The sequence below is a fragment of the Podarcis tiliguerta genome (assembly GCF_965153285.1).
Source record: "Podarcis tiliguerta genome assembly, chromosome: 16".
NCBI classification, from domain to species: Eukaryota; Metazoa; Chordata; class Lepidosauria; order Squamata; family Lacertidae; genus Podarcis; species Podarcis tiliguerta.
In genome coordinates this window covers 12171262-12187755 of record NC_139549.1, presented here as the reverse complement: position 1 = coordinate 12187755, position 16494 = coordinate 12171262, and the positions used below count along the sequence as shown (strand labels likewise).

At 47.3% G+C, this 16494-nt stretch overlaps 1 protein-coding gene across 1 annotated transcript; it reads right to left on the bottom strand.

Moving 5' to 3' along the window:
- Window positions 1-468: 468 nt before the first annotated feature.
- STX5 (syntaxin 5) lies at window positions 469-16440 on the bottom strand. Its single transcript, XM_083418618.1, has 11 exons — window positions 16243-16440; window positions 8799-9021; window positions 7598-7668; window positions 6609-6664; window positions 5882-5952; window positions 5496-5612; window positions 4942-4998; window positions 4249-4330; window positions 4013-4113; window positions 3028-3149; window positions 469-2307 (listed from the first exon to the last, which is right to left on the bottom strand). Exons 2-11 carry the CDS (start codon window positions 9000-9002, stop codon window positions 2148-2150), a joined length of 1041 nt encoding a protein of 346 aa, XP_083274744.1. The 5' UTR covers window positions 9003-9021; window positions 16243-16440; the 3' UTR covers window positions 469-2147.
- Window positions 16441-16494: the final 54 nt, after the last annotated feature.

Sequence of the window (16494 nt, the reverse complement as noted above, 5' to 3'; positions counted from 1 at the left end):
AGTTCAAGGGTAACAAACAGCCCTCCAGATATTGCTGTATGGACAACTCCCACCATCCCTGACCTTTGGCCTCACTGGCTGGGGCAGAGGGGAGCCCAATATCTGGAGGGTGGGTCGAATTCAATCTAAGCAAATTCAACCAATAGGTGCTATTCTGAGCATTTTCAACCAGGAAGAACACCTGTTGACTATACTTGTTTGGCAAGGGAGAGCTGGATTCTAATGCCTCTGCTAGGACAGACCTCTGCCTGAGAGCCAAGCAAGCCAGTGTCGGATGCAGAATCAGTACCAAGTTAAATTAACCAACTCGCCTGACTTGCACAAAGGGGACTTTCCTTAGGGGCCGGAAAAATCTCAGCCAGAACCTCCCGCCGCAGCTCTTTCTGCTACATTCCTCTGGAAGGAAGAGCTGGGAAGATGGACTGTACGACCAGTGGCCAAGGCCCAGAAGAAACTGCACCCCACTCATTTATGCTGTATCTTCATGTAGATTTTAATTGCAACACAGACTGGGGAGCTAATCTTGGCAAAGTGTTAAGCTAGCCGTGGACGAGCTGATGCACTCCGGGTTTTTTAAGACTACGACTGCCATCAGCCCCAGCCACTCATGCTGACTGGGGAAGATGGGAGCTGTGGCCCACAATACGCTGGCGTGTACCAGCTTGGCCCAGGCTGGCATAAGCAGATAAACGTGTTTGCAATCCAGGCTAGTGTGCCAGCAACAGAATGGGCAGAAGACTCTGTTGTTGTTGTTGTTTTTAAAGTAAAGCTTTTTTTAAAAATAGCTTTCAGGCAAGAGCCGGTGCTACTCTCTCCTCTAGATCACAGGGTAGCACCACCATCTCACACTGGTTAATGACAGACAAGCAGGTTCCCCCTACCCCACCCCCCGTTCATCTGAAAGAGCACAGGAGAAACTGACAGTGGAATGTTAAGGCCATTGCAACTGGGGGGGGGGCAAAATCCCACCCACCTAAAAACAAAAAAGGAAGGTGTGGTGGTGACATTAAGGTGGGTTCCTGCTCAGCCACCATAACCAGGCCAGGGGGTTGAAATGGCCTTAGCATAGGCTACTAACGAAAAAGAGGTTGGGGCAGGGGAAGAGAAGGATTAGAGCTTAGCAGTTATATCAGTATCAACTAGCTTATAATGATTAGTAAGGTTGGGGTAGCAAGGACACTTTCTCCACTTCTTTTTTTTGGGGGGGGGGTGAGCCTGATCCGTTTGACAGCATGGAGGAGGCACTAGAGAGTTAGATCTGTTTTCAGAGAGGGAGAGATAGGGTGCCTGGCAACTAAAAGAGGTGTCAGTGTCTCTGCCCAAGCCCTGCTGACTTCCGTCAGCCAGGAGGATCGGAGCCACAGGGGGAAACATATTTGGTCTGCGTACATCAGCCACAGTGAGAAATCTCTCCCTTGAGCAGGAGACGCAACGAGGAAGGCTGCCCCTTGATCTGCCTCTGTCTAAAACGGGAGACTCAGAGAACCTTCCTTGCACACAGGAGCTCTCTATGCCTAGGCAGAAGCAAGGAAGAAACTTAAATATGGAAAACAGGGAGTGGGGAGAAACCCCTATCAGGCCCACGGCCCTCCGGAAAAGACAACAGAAGCCTTGCAAGTTTAGAGATACAGCTGCCTCCCCAACAGATTGTGAGAGGGAGCCTGTGCTGGGAAGTTGAAACCTCACACCAAGGTATCAGTAATATTTTAAAAGGGTAAGGGAGGGGTTCTGTTAGTGTGTTGTTTTTTTGTTTAGTCCCAAAGGGGAAGGGCAAATATATAGAACAGAGGAGGGGAAGAGATGCAAGATCCTGGTCCCGCTACATACAGACATGCCCCCGCACTGGATTGTATCCCGTTTGGGAAGCAGAAGGGGGTTTGTTGGGGCAGAGCCCTTCACAGCGTAGTCCAAATGCTATTGCACTCCGATTGGGGTGGCCCCCGCTCTAGGCCAAGAGCCGCAGCCAAAAAAGAGAGAGTCACAAATGAGCGAGGATGGGCCCCCTTTCGGCACCAGGCACATGGTGGGCAGCAGTGATGACTCTGCCCCCAGGCCGGCTACAAAGAGAACAGAAGAGTCCAGCGTCCCAACGCGGCTCTTGCAGGAGGAGGAGGAGCTGGTGGGGGGCGGTTGAGCCGCCTCCACCATCAGGCCAGGAACACCACGAAGATGATGAAGAAGACAATAAGGATGAGGAAGATTTTCACCATCAGCCACCGGTTGGATGTGACGGACTGGAAATATTTCAGGATCTCCGTGTGGGCGCCTTCAACATTAAGCTGAGCATCTTCCACGTTGGCGTCAATTCTACAGGATTGGGAAAAAAAGGGGGGGGAAAGGGCAGGTGAAGCCTTCAGGAGGAGCTGCCAGCTTGCTTCTTGCCTCTAGGGGAGGAGGAATAACCCTATGGAAACAAAATAAATTCCTTCCAGTAGCACCTTAGAGACCAGCTAAGTTTGTTATCAGTATGAGCTTTTGTGCGTATTCTTCAGATACACACACATGCACACGAAAGCCCAAACTTAGTTGATCTCTAAGGTGCTACTGGAAGGAATTTATTTTGTTTCGACTATGGCAGACCAACACGGCTACCTACCTGTAACTAGACCTATGGAAACAGCAACACTAAGTTGCCTCCCAGGATTCTTAATGAAATAACATACAGTGCATTTTGCACGTATCAGACCAGTGTAATGCCACCCCTTTTGATTTGCAGCAGCTGGTTGCTGGCTGCAGTTGTCAAGCGATGAACCCAACATTTGTGAGTTGCCCCGCTAAGGGTCATCTCTGTCTGTTGGAGGTGGTTTGCCCTTGTGTACCAGTTGCTAAGAATCACAAGTGGGAAGGAGAGTCACTGCTGCACTCAGGCCCTGCTTGCTGAGGAGGGAACAGGAAGCTGGACTTGGTGGGCCTTTGGCCTGATCCAGCAGTCAGGCTCTTCCCCACAAGCCTCCTCCCAAACAACCCTTGTGCTGCAATCCGCTGGCTGCCTCAAGAGGAATAGAGCTTTTCTCCCCTGCCCACTACCTCTGGATGGTCTCCTCTTGTTCTTTAACCATATGCGCCAACTGCTGGAATATGGAGCCCAGCTCCACGATAGTAGACTCGATGTTCTGCATGGTGTCTGCCCGGCTCTGGATGTACGTATCCTACAAAAGAGGAACGGGTGATGTGGGCAAGGGGTTTGGAACAGATGATCCTTAGAGTCCCTTCCAACTCTACAGTTCTATGATTGCCTGCTCTCTTTTCTGTACCACTGTTACCAAGCAGATCTGTGGATATGACACAACTGCAAGGAAGCCATGTGGTGGTCAATACTGATGATACAGAGCAGCCTTCGGCAGCTTGGTACCCTCCAGGTGTTTTTGGCGACAACTCCCATCTACAACTCCCATCATCCCTAACCACTGGCTATGCTGACTGGGGGTGATGGGAACTCAAGATAAACAACATCTGGAGGGCCACAGGCTCTCTATCTTTGCTTCATGCCTCTGTAAGTTCATTTAATATTTGATCCCTGACTGGTTGGGATGTGTGTCTAGGACAGGGGTTGGAAACCTGCCAGGCTCTCCAGGAGGTGTTGGAAGTAAAACTCTCATTACTACTGGCCATAATGACTGGGGAGGATGGGGACTGGAGTCCCAACAACAGCTTGCGGGCACCAGGCTCCCCATCCCTGTGTTAGTGTGATGTGAGAACCCAAAGCAAGGCTATGCAAGTAGCAGACAGCTCAAGTCTGACAGGCTCCCCCAAGCCAATAGGCTACAATTAGCAAGGCTGCCAAAGGAGAGAGGGCAAAACTGCTCAGAAGAAACAGGGAGTTCCACCAGGGACATGAATGTTCATGAGTGCTTTTGTTTGTAGACAGATGTTTCTTATCCTATAGCTCAGCCATGGGAAGCTAAAGAATGACAACACCCGAAATAAAGCCAGTCAGCCTCTCCCATTGCTTCACACCCCTTATTTTTAGTGCAAACGTCCTCAGGCCCACCCACTCCCCCTGCCAAGGCACCTGCTCGTTGATGAGTTGCAGCTGCTGGCTGGCCCGGTTGTCCATGTCAATAGCCACGTCCCCCGAGTGCCGACGTTCGTCCTGAAGCATAGCGGAGCCACCTGTGGACATCAGCCAGCAAGGTCAGACTGCTTCCCCCACCTCATTTCAACCCCACCTTCCCTCCTTCAATGGGGTACCTGCAGCACCACTTTCCAGTTCCCTCTGGTACCAGGGGACTCCCTGCTCCGACTCACCTAGATTGCTTGCGGCGAGGGGAATGGCGGAGACCGGGGGGCGGGAGAACTGTTCTCGCCGAGTCTTCTGCTGTTTAAGGTTCTGGGGAAGGAAGTTGGGTGGGTCAGGGCAGGCCAAGCAATCAAGGCGCTCAGCCGGTGGGTCTTAATGTGCACAAGTTAACGTTTCCCTTTCATCCCATTGCCCACCCCTCAATGCAATGCATAATATCACTAGCTCCTCCAGGTGTGGGGAAACATTGGCTCTCCAGACATTGCTTGAACTACATCATCCATGGCCACTGGGGCTGATGGGAGTTGTACTTCAGCAACATCTGGAGGCCCAAAGGTTCCCCGCAAGCTTGCTTTACATCTAGTGACGGTGATCCATAAGGTTGTACAATTTACACAGACTTTTCACCACCTCTCATGGAAACTTGACACTGTTGTTTCCGCTTTTTTTAGCCCATTTTTCTCCAAACAAGAGGGATAACAATATAGATAACAAAGGTTCAAATTTAGGCAGTCTCCACATGCTGTTGCCTTTGATCAGGGTTGATAAGGCATTCATTTTATTATTTTGTTTATAGGTGTGTGTGAGTGTTTGTGTGTGTGTGTTGTCAGGAGATGCCTTATTTATGTTGTGTGAGGCAGCTAAAACAACGGAAGCTCACTTTAGCAAAGTTTGAGATTGCTGGCTTACAAGCAACTTACCTCTGTCCGCACCTCCAGAACAGACTTGAAATCGTTGGACATGGAGGCTAACTTGGACTAGAAAAGAAGGGAAGGGAAGAAGAGTGAGGAAGGCAAAATCTGACCTTCCTGCCACCCTCTCTGGCCACAGAAAACCTATTCCCACATCCAGACCCTGTCACTGCTGCTAATCCCATAATAGGGAACAAACATTTTCTTTATGTCTAATACATAGAAGACTACAACAGCCTTCCTCAACCTCGGGTGCTGGCTGGGGCTGACAGGAGCTGTGTTCCAAAACATCCAAAAGGCAAGCAGGGATGCATGAACAGTGTACCTCAAAATTCTGCATCAAGAAAAAAAAAAGGTTCTGCAAGCTGAATAAATTATGCATATTATTTTCCAAGCTGTCAGAATTTATTCTATTGCTTGTGAGTTGTGGGGGGAAATGAGCTATCTACAGTGCCCAAGTCTTGTTCTTTTGGGATGGGGGAAACCCTCTGGCTCTGAAGACATTTAAGGCTCGCAAACTTTTAGGCTTGCATCTTTTTTCAACCCTCTGCCTCAGGCCTGACCTGCAGTGACACCACCACGGTGTTGGAGTGAGTTTGCACGTGCCTCCCACTCTGGCTGCCTTTCGCCTTGACAAACTCTTGCAGCTGTGCGATCTGTTTGTTCAGGCTGTTGATGTCCTGTTGAGAGAGAGAGAAAGAGGAACTGCCTGAAGAGCCAACGCAAGGTTGCCAAGAGGCGCTAGATCAGGAGACTGCCCCTTTAAGAGAGCTCGGAGGAGGAGGAGGCGGCAACCAGCAAGCATGACACACCGCAGTAGTGCCTCCCAGCTTCTCTGGCACTTGCTTAGCTTTCCTTCCCTGTCCAATGGACATTCCAAGTGATGCAGCGGAATGAAGAGAAAAGGCAGCCAAAGGAGGAGCAGGACAGAGAAGGCCCTGCAGCTCACCTGCTTGATGATGTAAGTCAGCTCCTCAATCTCCACCGCCTTGTCATCAAACAGAGATTTCCGCTTGGCCACTGAAGATACAGAAAAGTGTAGCGCATTAACCCATTTTCAGTCTGGGGGCCACATTCCCCTCTGGGCAACCTTCCAGGGGCCACATGCCACATGGTGGGTGGAACCAGAAGCAAACACAGGCAGATCAATGTAACCTTTGTAGAGTGGGATAGTTTCTGCACACATTCCTCCCTATGCCTTTGGTTCAAGGAGGCAAGAGGTGTTATCAGAGCAAAAGGACACAGCCCAGGCAGAAACACTCTGGGTAGGTTTGAATTAAGGCCCATAAGGGGAGAGATGGACTCAGGACAGTCCTGAGGGTTAGATCAGGAGGCCCTGAGGCTCCACACCCTCTATATTAACTCTCATTCTCACCAACCAAGCCCGGCCCCTCTCCCTTCACTTGTGACTTCCACATTATGGAAGTGGAAGCTTATCCTAGACAGGACAAGCTAAGGTGCCGCAGTTGCTCTCAACCCAGCTCCCTGCCTTCGTCCAAGCACAGCATTCATGGTCAGCCACTGTGTACACCACTGCCCTGGCATCCCAACACCTCCCCAGCTTTTCATCGACATCAAATGACAAGTCAAAACTCAGCCAGCAACTGCATGATGTGGATCAGTTTCCCCCACTTCCTACAGTAGGCTCCAGCTTCATCCACACTCCAAATACTCACAGATTGTTAGCTTCTCCAGCTTGGCAAAAGTGTTGCTGAGGTCCTTCCCAATCCGCCTGAGAATCACAAGGAGTTGAAATTAACAACAACTTACTGAACTCGAAGCATGGGTACCCCCAACAAAAATTTAAAATTTGGCTAGTTATTTGGAGTGCATTATGTATTGGTATAATTAGGTATAACTCATGTGATAAGATTGGTTTGTTAATTGGAAACGTAATAAAAATTATTCAAAAATAAAATAAAATGAAATTAACAACAACGGATGCAGAACTCAACCGCCTCGCCTACTTTTTCATTTTATCAGCAGGTGTTCAAGTTACACGAAACTAACAAATCTTAAAAATGGAAGGGGCAAGGAGTTATTATGCAAGGTGCTGGACCACCCTGTGTGCTGGATTTTGACATTCCACATTTTCAAAAGGCCTTGCCCGCCGGCAGAAAAGTGGTAGCGGCTTCGGGCAGGTTATCACAGAGCTCTTGCAAGATCTCCCTGTTGCTTCTCCTCACTCCTCTGGAGCCACCGCCAGAAAAGCAAGGAGAAGCGGCTGCAGCTACTGGATTCCACAGCAAGATCTCATGGACCTCTCAATACTGCTTCTCCTCACTTCCCCAGAGCCCACAAGCGTATCGCCTGCCCCCCACTGCTGCAAGAGAAGCAAGAAGAAGCGGCTGTGGTTTTCAAGTTCTGCTGAGATCTCACAGACCTCTTGCAAGGGCTAGGGAACCTTCAATTGTCTTCAACTGTTGGTCATAGCAGCCCTCCTCCAAGCTTGTCCTCCATGTTTCCAACCACTTACCAACTTAACCCCCATTCCCTGCTTCCAGTACCTGCCATCTCACCAGCCATGAGTGCTGGACCTTACTGGCTGTGGGGCTGGGCTCCCGACACTGTATAGGGAAAACCTATTTCTCTGGATCCCCCTGCAGTGCTACATTCTCATATGTCCCTGAAACATCCCCATGAAGCGATGGGTTGATAAACTCACTTGGCCATGACAGTGAATTCGCTTCTTTGCCGAATGGCATTCAGCACTGGCTTGTTTGGCTGGAGCCCATTCTGAAAAAAGAAGAAAATGAAAGAATATTGAGACTGTGTTAAGAATATAAACAAAAATGTGAAAGAAAGAGTAACTCGTGGGTGCTTCTGTTTTTACTGGTCCAACTTCTCCCAGGGGGAAAAATTCTATCTACACCTTTCAGAATACCAGCCACGCTTCGCTCCCTGTCTCCCAACAAACAACACAATGGCCCGGTACAAAAAGATGAAACTTTATTTCTTTTGGGTCTCCAGCATTTTTAGATGCCAACCTTAGGTACCCAGGAAATTCCTGCAGCCTGTGGGAGAATTTCTCCTGCAAGTTCTAAAGGTCTCAGATGCCCACACCACAGTAGCTCAGAGAAGGGCTTTTAGGGTGGCTGCCCGTGTTGGTGGAATGGCATTCCTTTCAGGATACAACAGATGCCCTGCTATCTGTACTTTCCAGAAACAATAGCAGAATTTTTGTTCCAACAGGCTTTCTCCACTGGAGAAATGGATCTATGCCACGAGTGTCTTTTTTGGGGGGGGGGTATAGTTTCAGTTTTGTTTTAAGTGTATCTGCTGGGTTTTGTGTTTTAGCTGGTTATTTTGCTGGTTTTGTTATACGTTGCATTGACAATAAGTGTAGAATGCAATTATAAATTGATTACGGTGACGATAACATTAACAATAATCAAGTTGCCACTTAAGCTTATAAAATTATTTACAGTGGTACCTTGGTTCTCAAAGTGGCAATGGAAAATTCCTTCCTGGGAATTAATAGAAGCTTGGTGGGCAGGGGAGGCACCTTTGGTGGATTTTCAACAGCACCAAGAAAGTTAGAGAAAGTGAAACTCCCCTTTCCTGGGATCCAGGCCATGCTTCACTCACATTCAATCACTCTCACGCACACAAATCATGCACGCACACAAATCATGCACATTAATTGCTGCTAATGTATCATCTCACTTGGCCCTTAGTTAACATCGGGAACAGCGCATGTGACAGGCTCAGGGCATCCTCCACCCATTCCCATGCCTTGATTTACAGCTGTCTCTATCAGGCCCCCAGCCTAGAGCGGTGTAATTGCAGGAGTTCTTCACGTTGGCCGCAAGAGTTAGGTCTATCCAAATCCCCTTGCCTCCAACTCAGCCTTAAGTGGCCCTCACCTGTCTGCTCTGCAAGGACTTGCAGGCGGAGAGAAATTCCTGGGTGCGATCTTGACACGACATGGTGTCCCACTGTGGAGGAGGTGGCGCAACTGGGCTTGGGGCTTGGGTGGCAGCGAGCGGGGGCAGAACTTGCGTCTGGGAAGGTCCCAGGTAAACGCCCTGCTCCGTGTTTCTAGAGCCGTGGCGTCTCCTCGTATTCATGGAGGCTCATAACCTGGTGCTGAGAGAGAGAGAGAGAAAGAAAGAGAAAGAAAGAGAGGGGGGGGGTCATCAGCGCCCAGCAATGAAAATTCCAACCTTGCTCTCAAATTGCACCAGACAGGCTTCCCCACCCCATTGTAAAAACACTTAAATCAACAAGGGGCAATCTAAGAGTTGTTAGACTCAAATTCCCATGATCAAGGTAGCAGCTGAGTGGACAGGGATAATGGGAGGTGTAGTTCAACATCTGAGAGCCACTAGTTCCACCAATGACTTAAAGCCTGCAACCCTTTCAAGTACGGTTTTTATTATTGCATTTATTAATTAATTTTTTATCTCACCCTTCCTCCCAAAGGAGCACCAGTGACCAATACAATTATGGGGGGGGGGGATCAATATATTAGAATAAAAATATTACACACACACACACACACTATTCCAAAAATGAAAACCATAAAAAATATTATCTGCTTTTAGCAGTTACTGATTTAAATCTCCACCCCTCCCATCAAAAAATAAAAAACATTTTGCCAATCTTGAGAATTAATTTCAAAATTTCCCATATTGTTTTCAGTCAGGTTAAACTTCTCATCAGGTTACAAATAATTATATAAATACTAGGGGGGGAAATTCTTGGGAGGGCACACTGAATTTAAAATTAATTGTTCAATGGGCTTTAACAGTCTGTTTGCTTGAGAAAGAACTATGTGATTAGCCAAGGAACGTGCAGTTTGATGTATGGGCAGCCAGCTTGTTTCCAGTTCTCCCAGTTTTTCTTTTCCTTGGGCTCCTGTTAGAGCTTTTAAATCTCTGTAAAGGTATCTTATCGTGTGCAATCCCTTCTGTTTATAACCATTGGGCTGTATTTCTTTTCTTTTGACGTAAGAACAAGGGATGGTAACAGAAAGGAGCAACTGAGGTGATCAGAGAGTGACCATAATTTCAAAGTCAGAGATGTGCTACAGCCAAGGGATTTAAAATAAATTGACAATAAATGTGAGAGGTCTGTTTCATCATTAGAATTACATTTCATGCATGGGCTGCGTCATAAATTTGGTGGAATGCTCCCCACCCCCGCCAATATGTCGATTTGTATATGTTGGCAGTCTTGTTTGCTTGGATGATTAAATTAAGAGATTCTAAAATCTTTCAAAAGCTGGCAGATCAGTACAGAAAGGAAGGACTTGGAATAACATTTTTAACTTAGGTAAGATAATTATTTGTACAGTAGTGACCGTTCCCAACTATGTTGCCAGTTTGAGGGATCTAATTATATGTATTTGATGAAAGGCCTATTGTTCTATTTTTCTTTAACTGTTTCCAACTTTTTGTAATCATTACTCCAAGATACTTTATTTGCTTTTTGCACAATTTAATTTTGGATTGGTTAAGGCGCAATTTATCCAGTTGTGCGATATTGAAAGGCAACATCTCTGACTTTTTGTAGATGGATTCCATTCCCGAGATTTCACCTTAACAAAAAATCTTCAAGAACATTTGGTAAGGATATATTTGGTTTTTCTAACCCTGATATCATCTGCAAACAGGTTAAGCTTTTGTTCCACTCCTTCCACTGATACTCCTTTAATCAAATCATCTCCCCTAACTTTCGTAGCCAAAGGGTCCAGGGATATGGCAAAAAGCAGGGGTGGCAAAGGGTACCACTCTGCATACTGAATCTTGGGGAGGTCCTGTCCATTAAGTCTGATAGTTCTCTGAGAATTCTCAAACAGGTTCTTCAAAACAGTTACAAATATTGTGGGAAATTACAACTTTTCTAATAACGGATATAAAAAGGTAAAGGTACCCCTGCCCGTACGGGCCAGTCTTGACAGACTCTAGGGTTGTGCGCCCATCTCACTCAAGAGGCCGGGGGCCAGCACTGTCTGGAGTCACTTCCGGGTCACGTGGCCAGCGTGACATCGCTGCTCTGGCGAGCCAGAGCTGCACACGGAAACGCCGTTTACCTTCCCGCTAGTAATCGGTCCCTATTTATCTACTTGCACCCGGGGGTGCTTTCGAACTGCTAGGTTGGCAGGCGCTGGGACCGAACAACGGGAGCGCACCCCGCCGTGGGGATTCGAACCGCCGACCTTTCGATCGGCAAGCCCTAGGCGCTGAGGCTTTTACCACAGCGCCACCCAATAACGGATATAGTATTAATTAATTAATTAATTCCGTATACTGCCCTATACCCATAGATTTCAGGGCAGACCACAACACAAAATGACAATATAGAAAATGCAAAGCACATAATAAAAATAAAAACAAAAGCAAACAAATAATCCCCCCTCTCAGAACACACTTTAAAAGGGCGTCATGTGTAAATCAGCCCAAGGCTGATTTCTAGCAACTAGTTTCACAGAATCTGGTGCATAAAGGTGTATAATGAAGTCGCCAGTCAAATCTTCCTGGGGAGAGTGTTCCACAGGTAGGGAGCCATTGCAGAAAAGGCCTGTTCACACAAAGAAGGGCCTCAGAGGATGATCTCAGGGTAGGTTTAGATGGGGAGAGGCAGCCCTTGAGGTATTGTGGTCCTGAACCATTTATGGCTCTGTCAAAACCAACACTTTGAAATGGGACCAGAAGCTAGCTGGTCCCCAGTGCAGTCAGACCAGGATTGGTGTAATGTGCTCAAACTGCCTTGCCCCAGTGAGCAACCCAGTCACCGAATTCTGCACTACCTGAAGTTTCAGAACCAAGCTGAATAAATTCTCCCAGCCCAATTTGTCAAATGCTTTTCTAGAACGATACTATCAATGTTACTTTTCTTGGTTCCCCCTGCCCCAGGTAGATTGCAATAATTAATATCCTGATAGGATCAGCTATATGCTGCTCCTTAACAAAGCCTACTTGATCCGTGTCTACAATTGTGGATAAGAGAAGTGGATGTCAACCCGTCTGCCAAAAGTTTCCTAAAAATCTTTGCATCTTGATTACTTAGTACTATAGGTCAATACTAGTATACAAAAATGGCGTCTGTCTCAGGTTTCTGAAATTCAATCACCTACGATTCCTTCCAAGTGGCAGGTACTTGACGCCCTCAGAGCATAAAGTTGAAGAGCCTCCCCATTTTAGGATAATTGCTCCTTAAACATTTTGTAAAAAAAATAGGAGGTGAAGCCATCTAATCCTGGGGTGTTTGCAGGTATTAGTTTAAGGGGATTTTTCCTATTTCATTTTCTGCTGTAGATTCACATAGATAACTTCACTGATCTCTGTACAGGGGTTTTAGATTTACTTCACTGAGATAACTGCTAATTTGCATATTATATGTTACTTTATATTTATATATTTCATTGTAAAAGCCTCTACATCCCGCCCACCAACCTTCTTTCGAAAGGTGTTTTCCTCCCTGTCCTTGAATACACGTGATATATTTCTAGAATTTCTTATTAGTTCATAAACTAAGAGTTTTGATTTTTTGTCACAGAATTCATAGTATTTTTGACTGATGTATTGTGGCTTTTAAGAACATAGCAGTGCTGGCCCAAAACATCTTCCTGTCTGAAGCAGAGCCTAAGTGGCACCATAACCACTCCAGTAGGGCCAACACAAAAAGTATTTGCTGCATGTTCAGACACCAATCCCCACCACTCCTGAAGCAGACCACTTTGTCCTGCCACTTGGCTCCCAACACATACACACCCTCGCTACCAGGATAAGGCTACCAATGGCTACTAACTCACTGTCAATGGCTACTATCTCCACTGTCAGAAGCAGCAAGTGTCTAAACACTAGTTTCTAGAAACCATGGATGGGGAGAGTGCTGTTTTATGCAGGTCCCGTTTGTAGGCTTCCCACTGGAGCACCTGAGCGGCCACATGCTGGACAAGACAGGTCATTTGGTATGAGCAGGAGCCAGGCTCCTTCTATGTTTTTATGTTAACTCTGATCTCCACCAGAACTAAGCTGAAAAACAAACGAAGGCACCCAGTGCCCTAGGACAAACTGCTCTAAACTACTAGCAACGGCTTCTTCCCCCCCAGTGCTCAGTACAAATCCAAGAGATTCCTAAGTTCCACTGCTTTCCTTTTGGATTCGAAAAACTACCACTCCTAATTCAGTGGGAGGAAATTTAGATTTCACAAAGGCCCAAGTAGTGATACCAATTGGGCAAGTGAGAATCTGGCTGCTTTATGGTTGTATGAACTAACACAGGGGTCAGCAACCTTTTTCAGCTGTGGGCCGGTCCACCATCCCTCAGACCATGTGGTGGGCTGGACTATATATATATTTTTTTGGGAGGGGGGGAATTGAATGAATTCCTATGCCCCACAAATAATCCAAAGATGCATTTTAAATAAAAGGACACATTCTACTCATGTAAAAACACACTGATTCCTGGGTCATCCGTGGGCTGGATTGAGAAGGCGATTGGACCGCATCCGGCCCACGGGCCTTAGGTTGCCTACCCCTGAACTAACATCTACTCTCCCCACAAGTTCTGAATCGCTTAGCAATAACAGAAGATTATCAGTCTTCCAAACCACCACCTTGCTGGCACAAATAACAAAGAGTTTTGTGGCGATATAAGGAGACAGATTTATTGTAGCATAAGCTTTATCATTCACTCTATTTATAAGAAGCACTTTTAGATCACCGTTAACCTTCAAAGATACCAGAGTGGTATCCAATCGGCAGGAATAAACTAATTGTGGACATATTGGCTGGGGCTGATGGGAGCTGGAATCCCCTGACCCTGCTTAACGTAAATATACAATGCAGCTGCATTTGAAATACTGTGCAGAAACAATGTAAGTGAACAGGAAAAGGTGCAGAAAAGAATGACTACAATTATCAAAGGGCTGGAGCACTTTTCCTATAAGGAAAAGAGAAGTCAAGTGGGGCTTTCTTTTTTATAGAAAAAAAAAACCGTCTGGGAGAGGGGAGGAAATATTACAGCAACTTCTATTATTACAAATTGTCTAACAAAGAGTGGAGAAAGAGAGAAAGAGAAACTGTTTCCCCTTCTCAGAGTCAGCAGGTTTGGAACAGGCGTGCTATTTCATGCAGTACAATGAACAATTAACTTAATCAAACTTGCACTGTGGATATGGGCAGCTAGTAAAACTTGCGCCACTAAAAGTGGATACCCTAAAAAGACCAACAAATCAGAAACCTTTGCATACCTATAGTTATTTGTTTTGACTTTTTTCCTGAATGCAGTATGTTTGTTTATCCTATGACAAATATGTATAAAATCTGTATTTTAACAACTTATCAAACTTAATGCCTGAAGTTTTGGTGAAGTGCCTATTAGCTAGGACAGCTTTAAAAGAAAGCATTAGAAAGGGTTGTGGAAGAGGAAGAGATCTACTAACTGTCAAAAAGGAACTTCCTGTTCAAACACAGTCTACCCAGGAATCCAACAAATTACATCCAGCCTTGGAACACAGGGATTCTGTACCTCTCCTTCAATCAATCTTACCTGAAAATAAGCCTCACTGTATTCAATGGGGCTTACACCCAGGGAAGGGCATACAAGACTGAGAGGAAGGAAGGCAGGGCCCCTACGGTAGTGTTGGGGGTTGAGAGGGGCTCGGAAACCCCAGTGCAAGTGTGGGACTCAGAGCCCTTCAGCACCAAACTGTGAACAGCATCGGCTCAGAGTCTCCCAATATCCATCTCCAGCCTTCCCCTCTCCAGTAAAGCGGGGAAAGTCTGGGGTATATTTGGACCCTCAGCGGCACAGCCTTGGCCACCCCTTAGCCAGATAACCAGCTCCAACCCTCCTTTCCTTTCTTAAAGCCAGAAGCACTACTGTAATTGCACTGCACCCTCCAAAGCTCAATTAATCTGTAGGGTAAGGGTGGCAGGAAGGAGAGTGGGGTTCCCCCATCACCCTCAGAAAGGGACAACATGGGTTGCTTGTCAGGGCGAGGGAAACTGCGGGCCACTTGGGATGCTTCTGAAAACATAGATGAAGCTAAGCCAAAACAGAAAGTAAAACACAAAGTAACATAGGAAGCTGCATCTCTCATAACACTGGAATTAGAAAATAGTCAAGGAAGCCAGATGTTAAAAGATTCAGGACAGGCAAAAGAACGTATTTCTTTCTGCAGTGCACGGTTAAACTATGAAATTCGCTCCCACAAGAGGCAGGCATGGCCACCAAGTTGGATGGCTTTAGAAGAGGATTAGACAACTTCATGGCTAATAAGGCTATCAATATTTACCAGGCATAATGGCTATGTTCCACCTCCAGTTGGAGGCAGGATTATTCTGAATATCAGTTGCTGGAAAACACAGGAAGGGAGAGTGCTGTGCACTCAAATTGTTCTTGTGGACTTCCTAGAGACATCCGTTAAGCCACCATGAGAACAGGATGCTGGACTAAATGGACCAGTAGCCTGATCCAGCAGGGTGTTCTTATGCCTTCTACAGAGCCAGCCTTACCAAACTCAGTATTGTTTACACTGACAGTCAGTGGGTGTCCAAAGTTTCACACAAGTGCTCTCTCCCAGCCCAACCTGGAGATGCTGGGAACTGGGACCTTCTGGATGCAAAGCAGGTGCTCAACCACTGAGCTACGGCCCTTCCCCTCAAATTAAGATTCTAGTCCTCACGGTCCACCACTGAGCTATGGCCCTTTCTTGAGGGGCTGCCACATACATAGAATCATGGAATTGTAGAGTTGGAAGGGACTACGGGGGTCATCTAGTCCAACCCCCTGGAATGCAGAAATTGCCCTACATGGGGCTCAAACCCACACGCCCCTAATATTAATATTGAGTCTCACGTTCTGCTACCGACTGAGCTATCCGGGTGAGGTTGAAAGAAGGGAAATGTTTTCAACCACTATCTGTGGAAGAGGAAAGTGGAGAGTTGGAAGTGGGGGGGGGGGGGGAGAGAGAGAGAGACCTCAATTCGTAATGATACCCAGGAAAGGAGGAGGGGGAAAAGCTTTCGTTCCTGTCAGAAAGGGGAGGGTGAAGACACACGAGAGGAAGGACTTGGACCAATAGGCTGGGGGAGGGATTTGGAGCAGGACACGAAAGAGAAGGGACTGGAGACCACAATCTGTGGGGAAGGGGGAAACATTTCACGGGGACACACAAAGGGGGAAAGGGCTCCGGCCGCTGTCCCTGAAAAAGGGGGGAACTCTTTGAAGCGGGAGGGGGGACCACACCGGGTGGGGGAACTTTTACGGAGGAGCACCGCCTTCGGCAAGAGTAGCGGGGGGGGGGGGGCGACGGCGAAGCCTGAGGCATATATGAGAGGCGGACCCCCGACTCACCGGCTTCGCGGACCCGGACCTAGCTCTAGGCGCTGCCTCCCTCCTCAGTTCCGAACACCGGCCTCCGGATCGAACGACCAAACAAGCCGAAAGGAGGGCGGGCCGCCGACGTCACTGCCACGTACCCCCTCGGCGGCGGACGTCACACGCACGACGCCGAGAGCGACGTCTGTTAGCAGCGCCGCCTTCGCCAGCGCGCGCCTGCGTATGTTCTCCCCGCCCCTCCAGCGACGCGGCTTCTTTTCGCTGACG

Coding starts and splice junctions, on each gene's coding strand:
- STX5 (XM_083418618.1), bottom strand. CDS start 9,002: ATGAATACGAGGAGACGCCACGGCTCTAGAAACACGGAGCAGGGCGTT. Junction 4,999..5,495: donor CCGTGGTGGTGTCACTGCAG/GTCAGGCCTGAG, acceptor CTTCTTTTCTAG/TCCAAGTTAGCCTCCATGTC. Junction 4,114..4,248: donor CCTCGCCGCAAGCAATCTAG/GTGAGTCGGAGC, acceptor TGATGTCCACAG/GTGGCTCCGCTATGCTTCAG.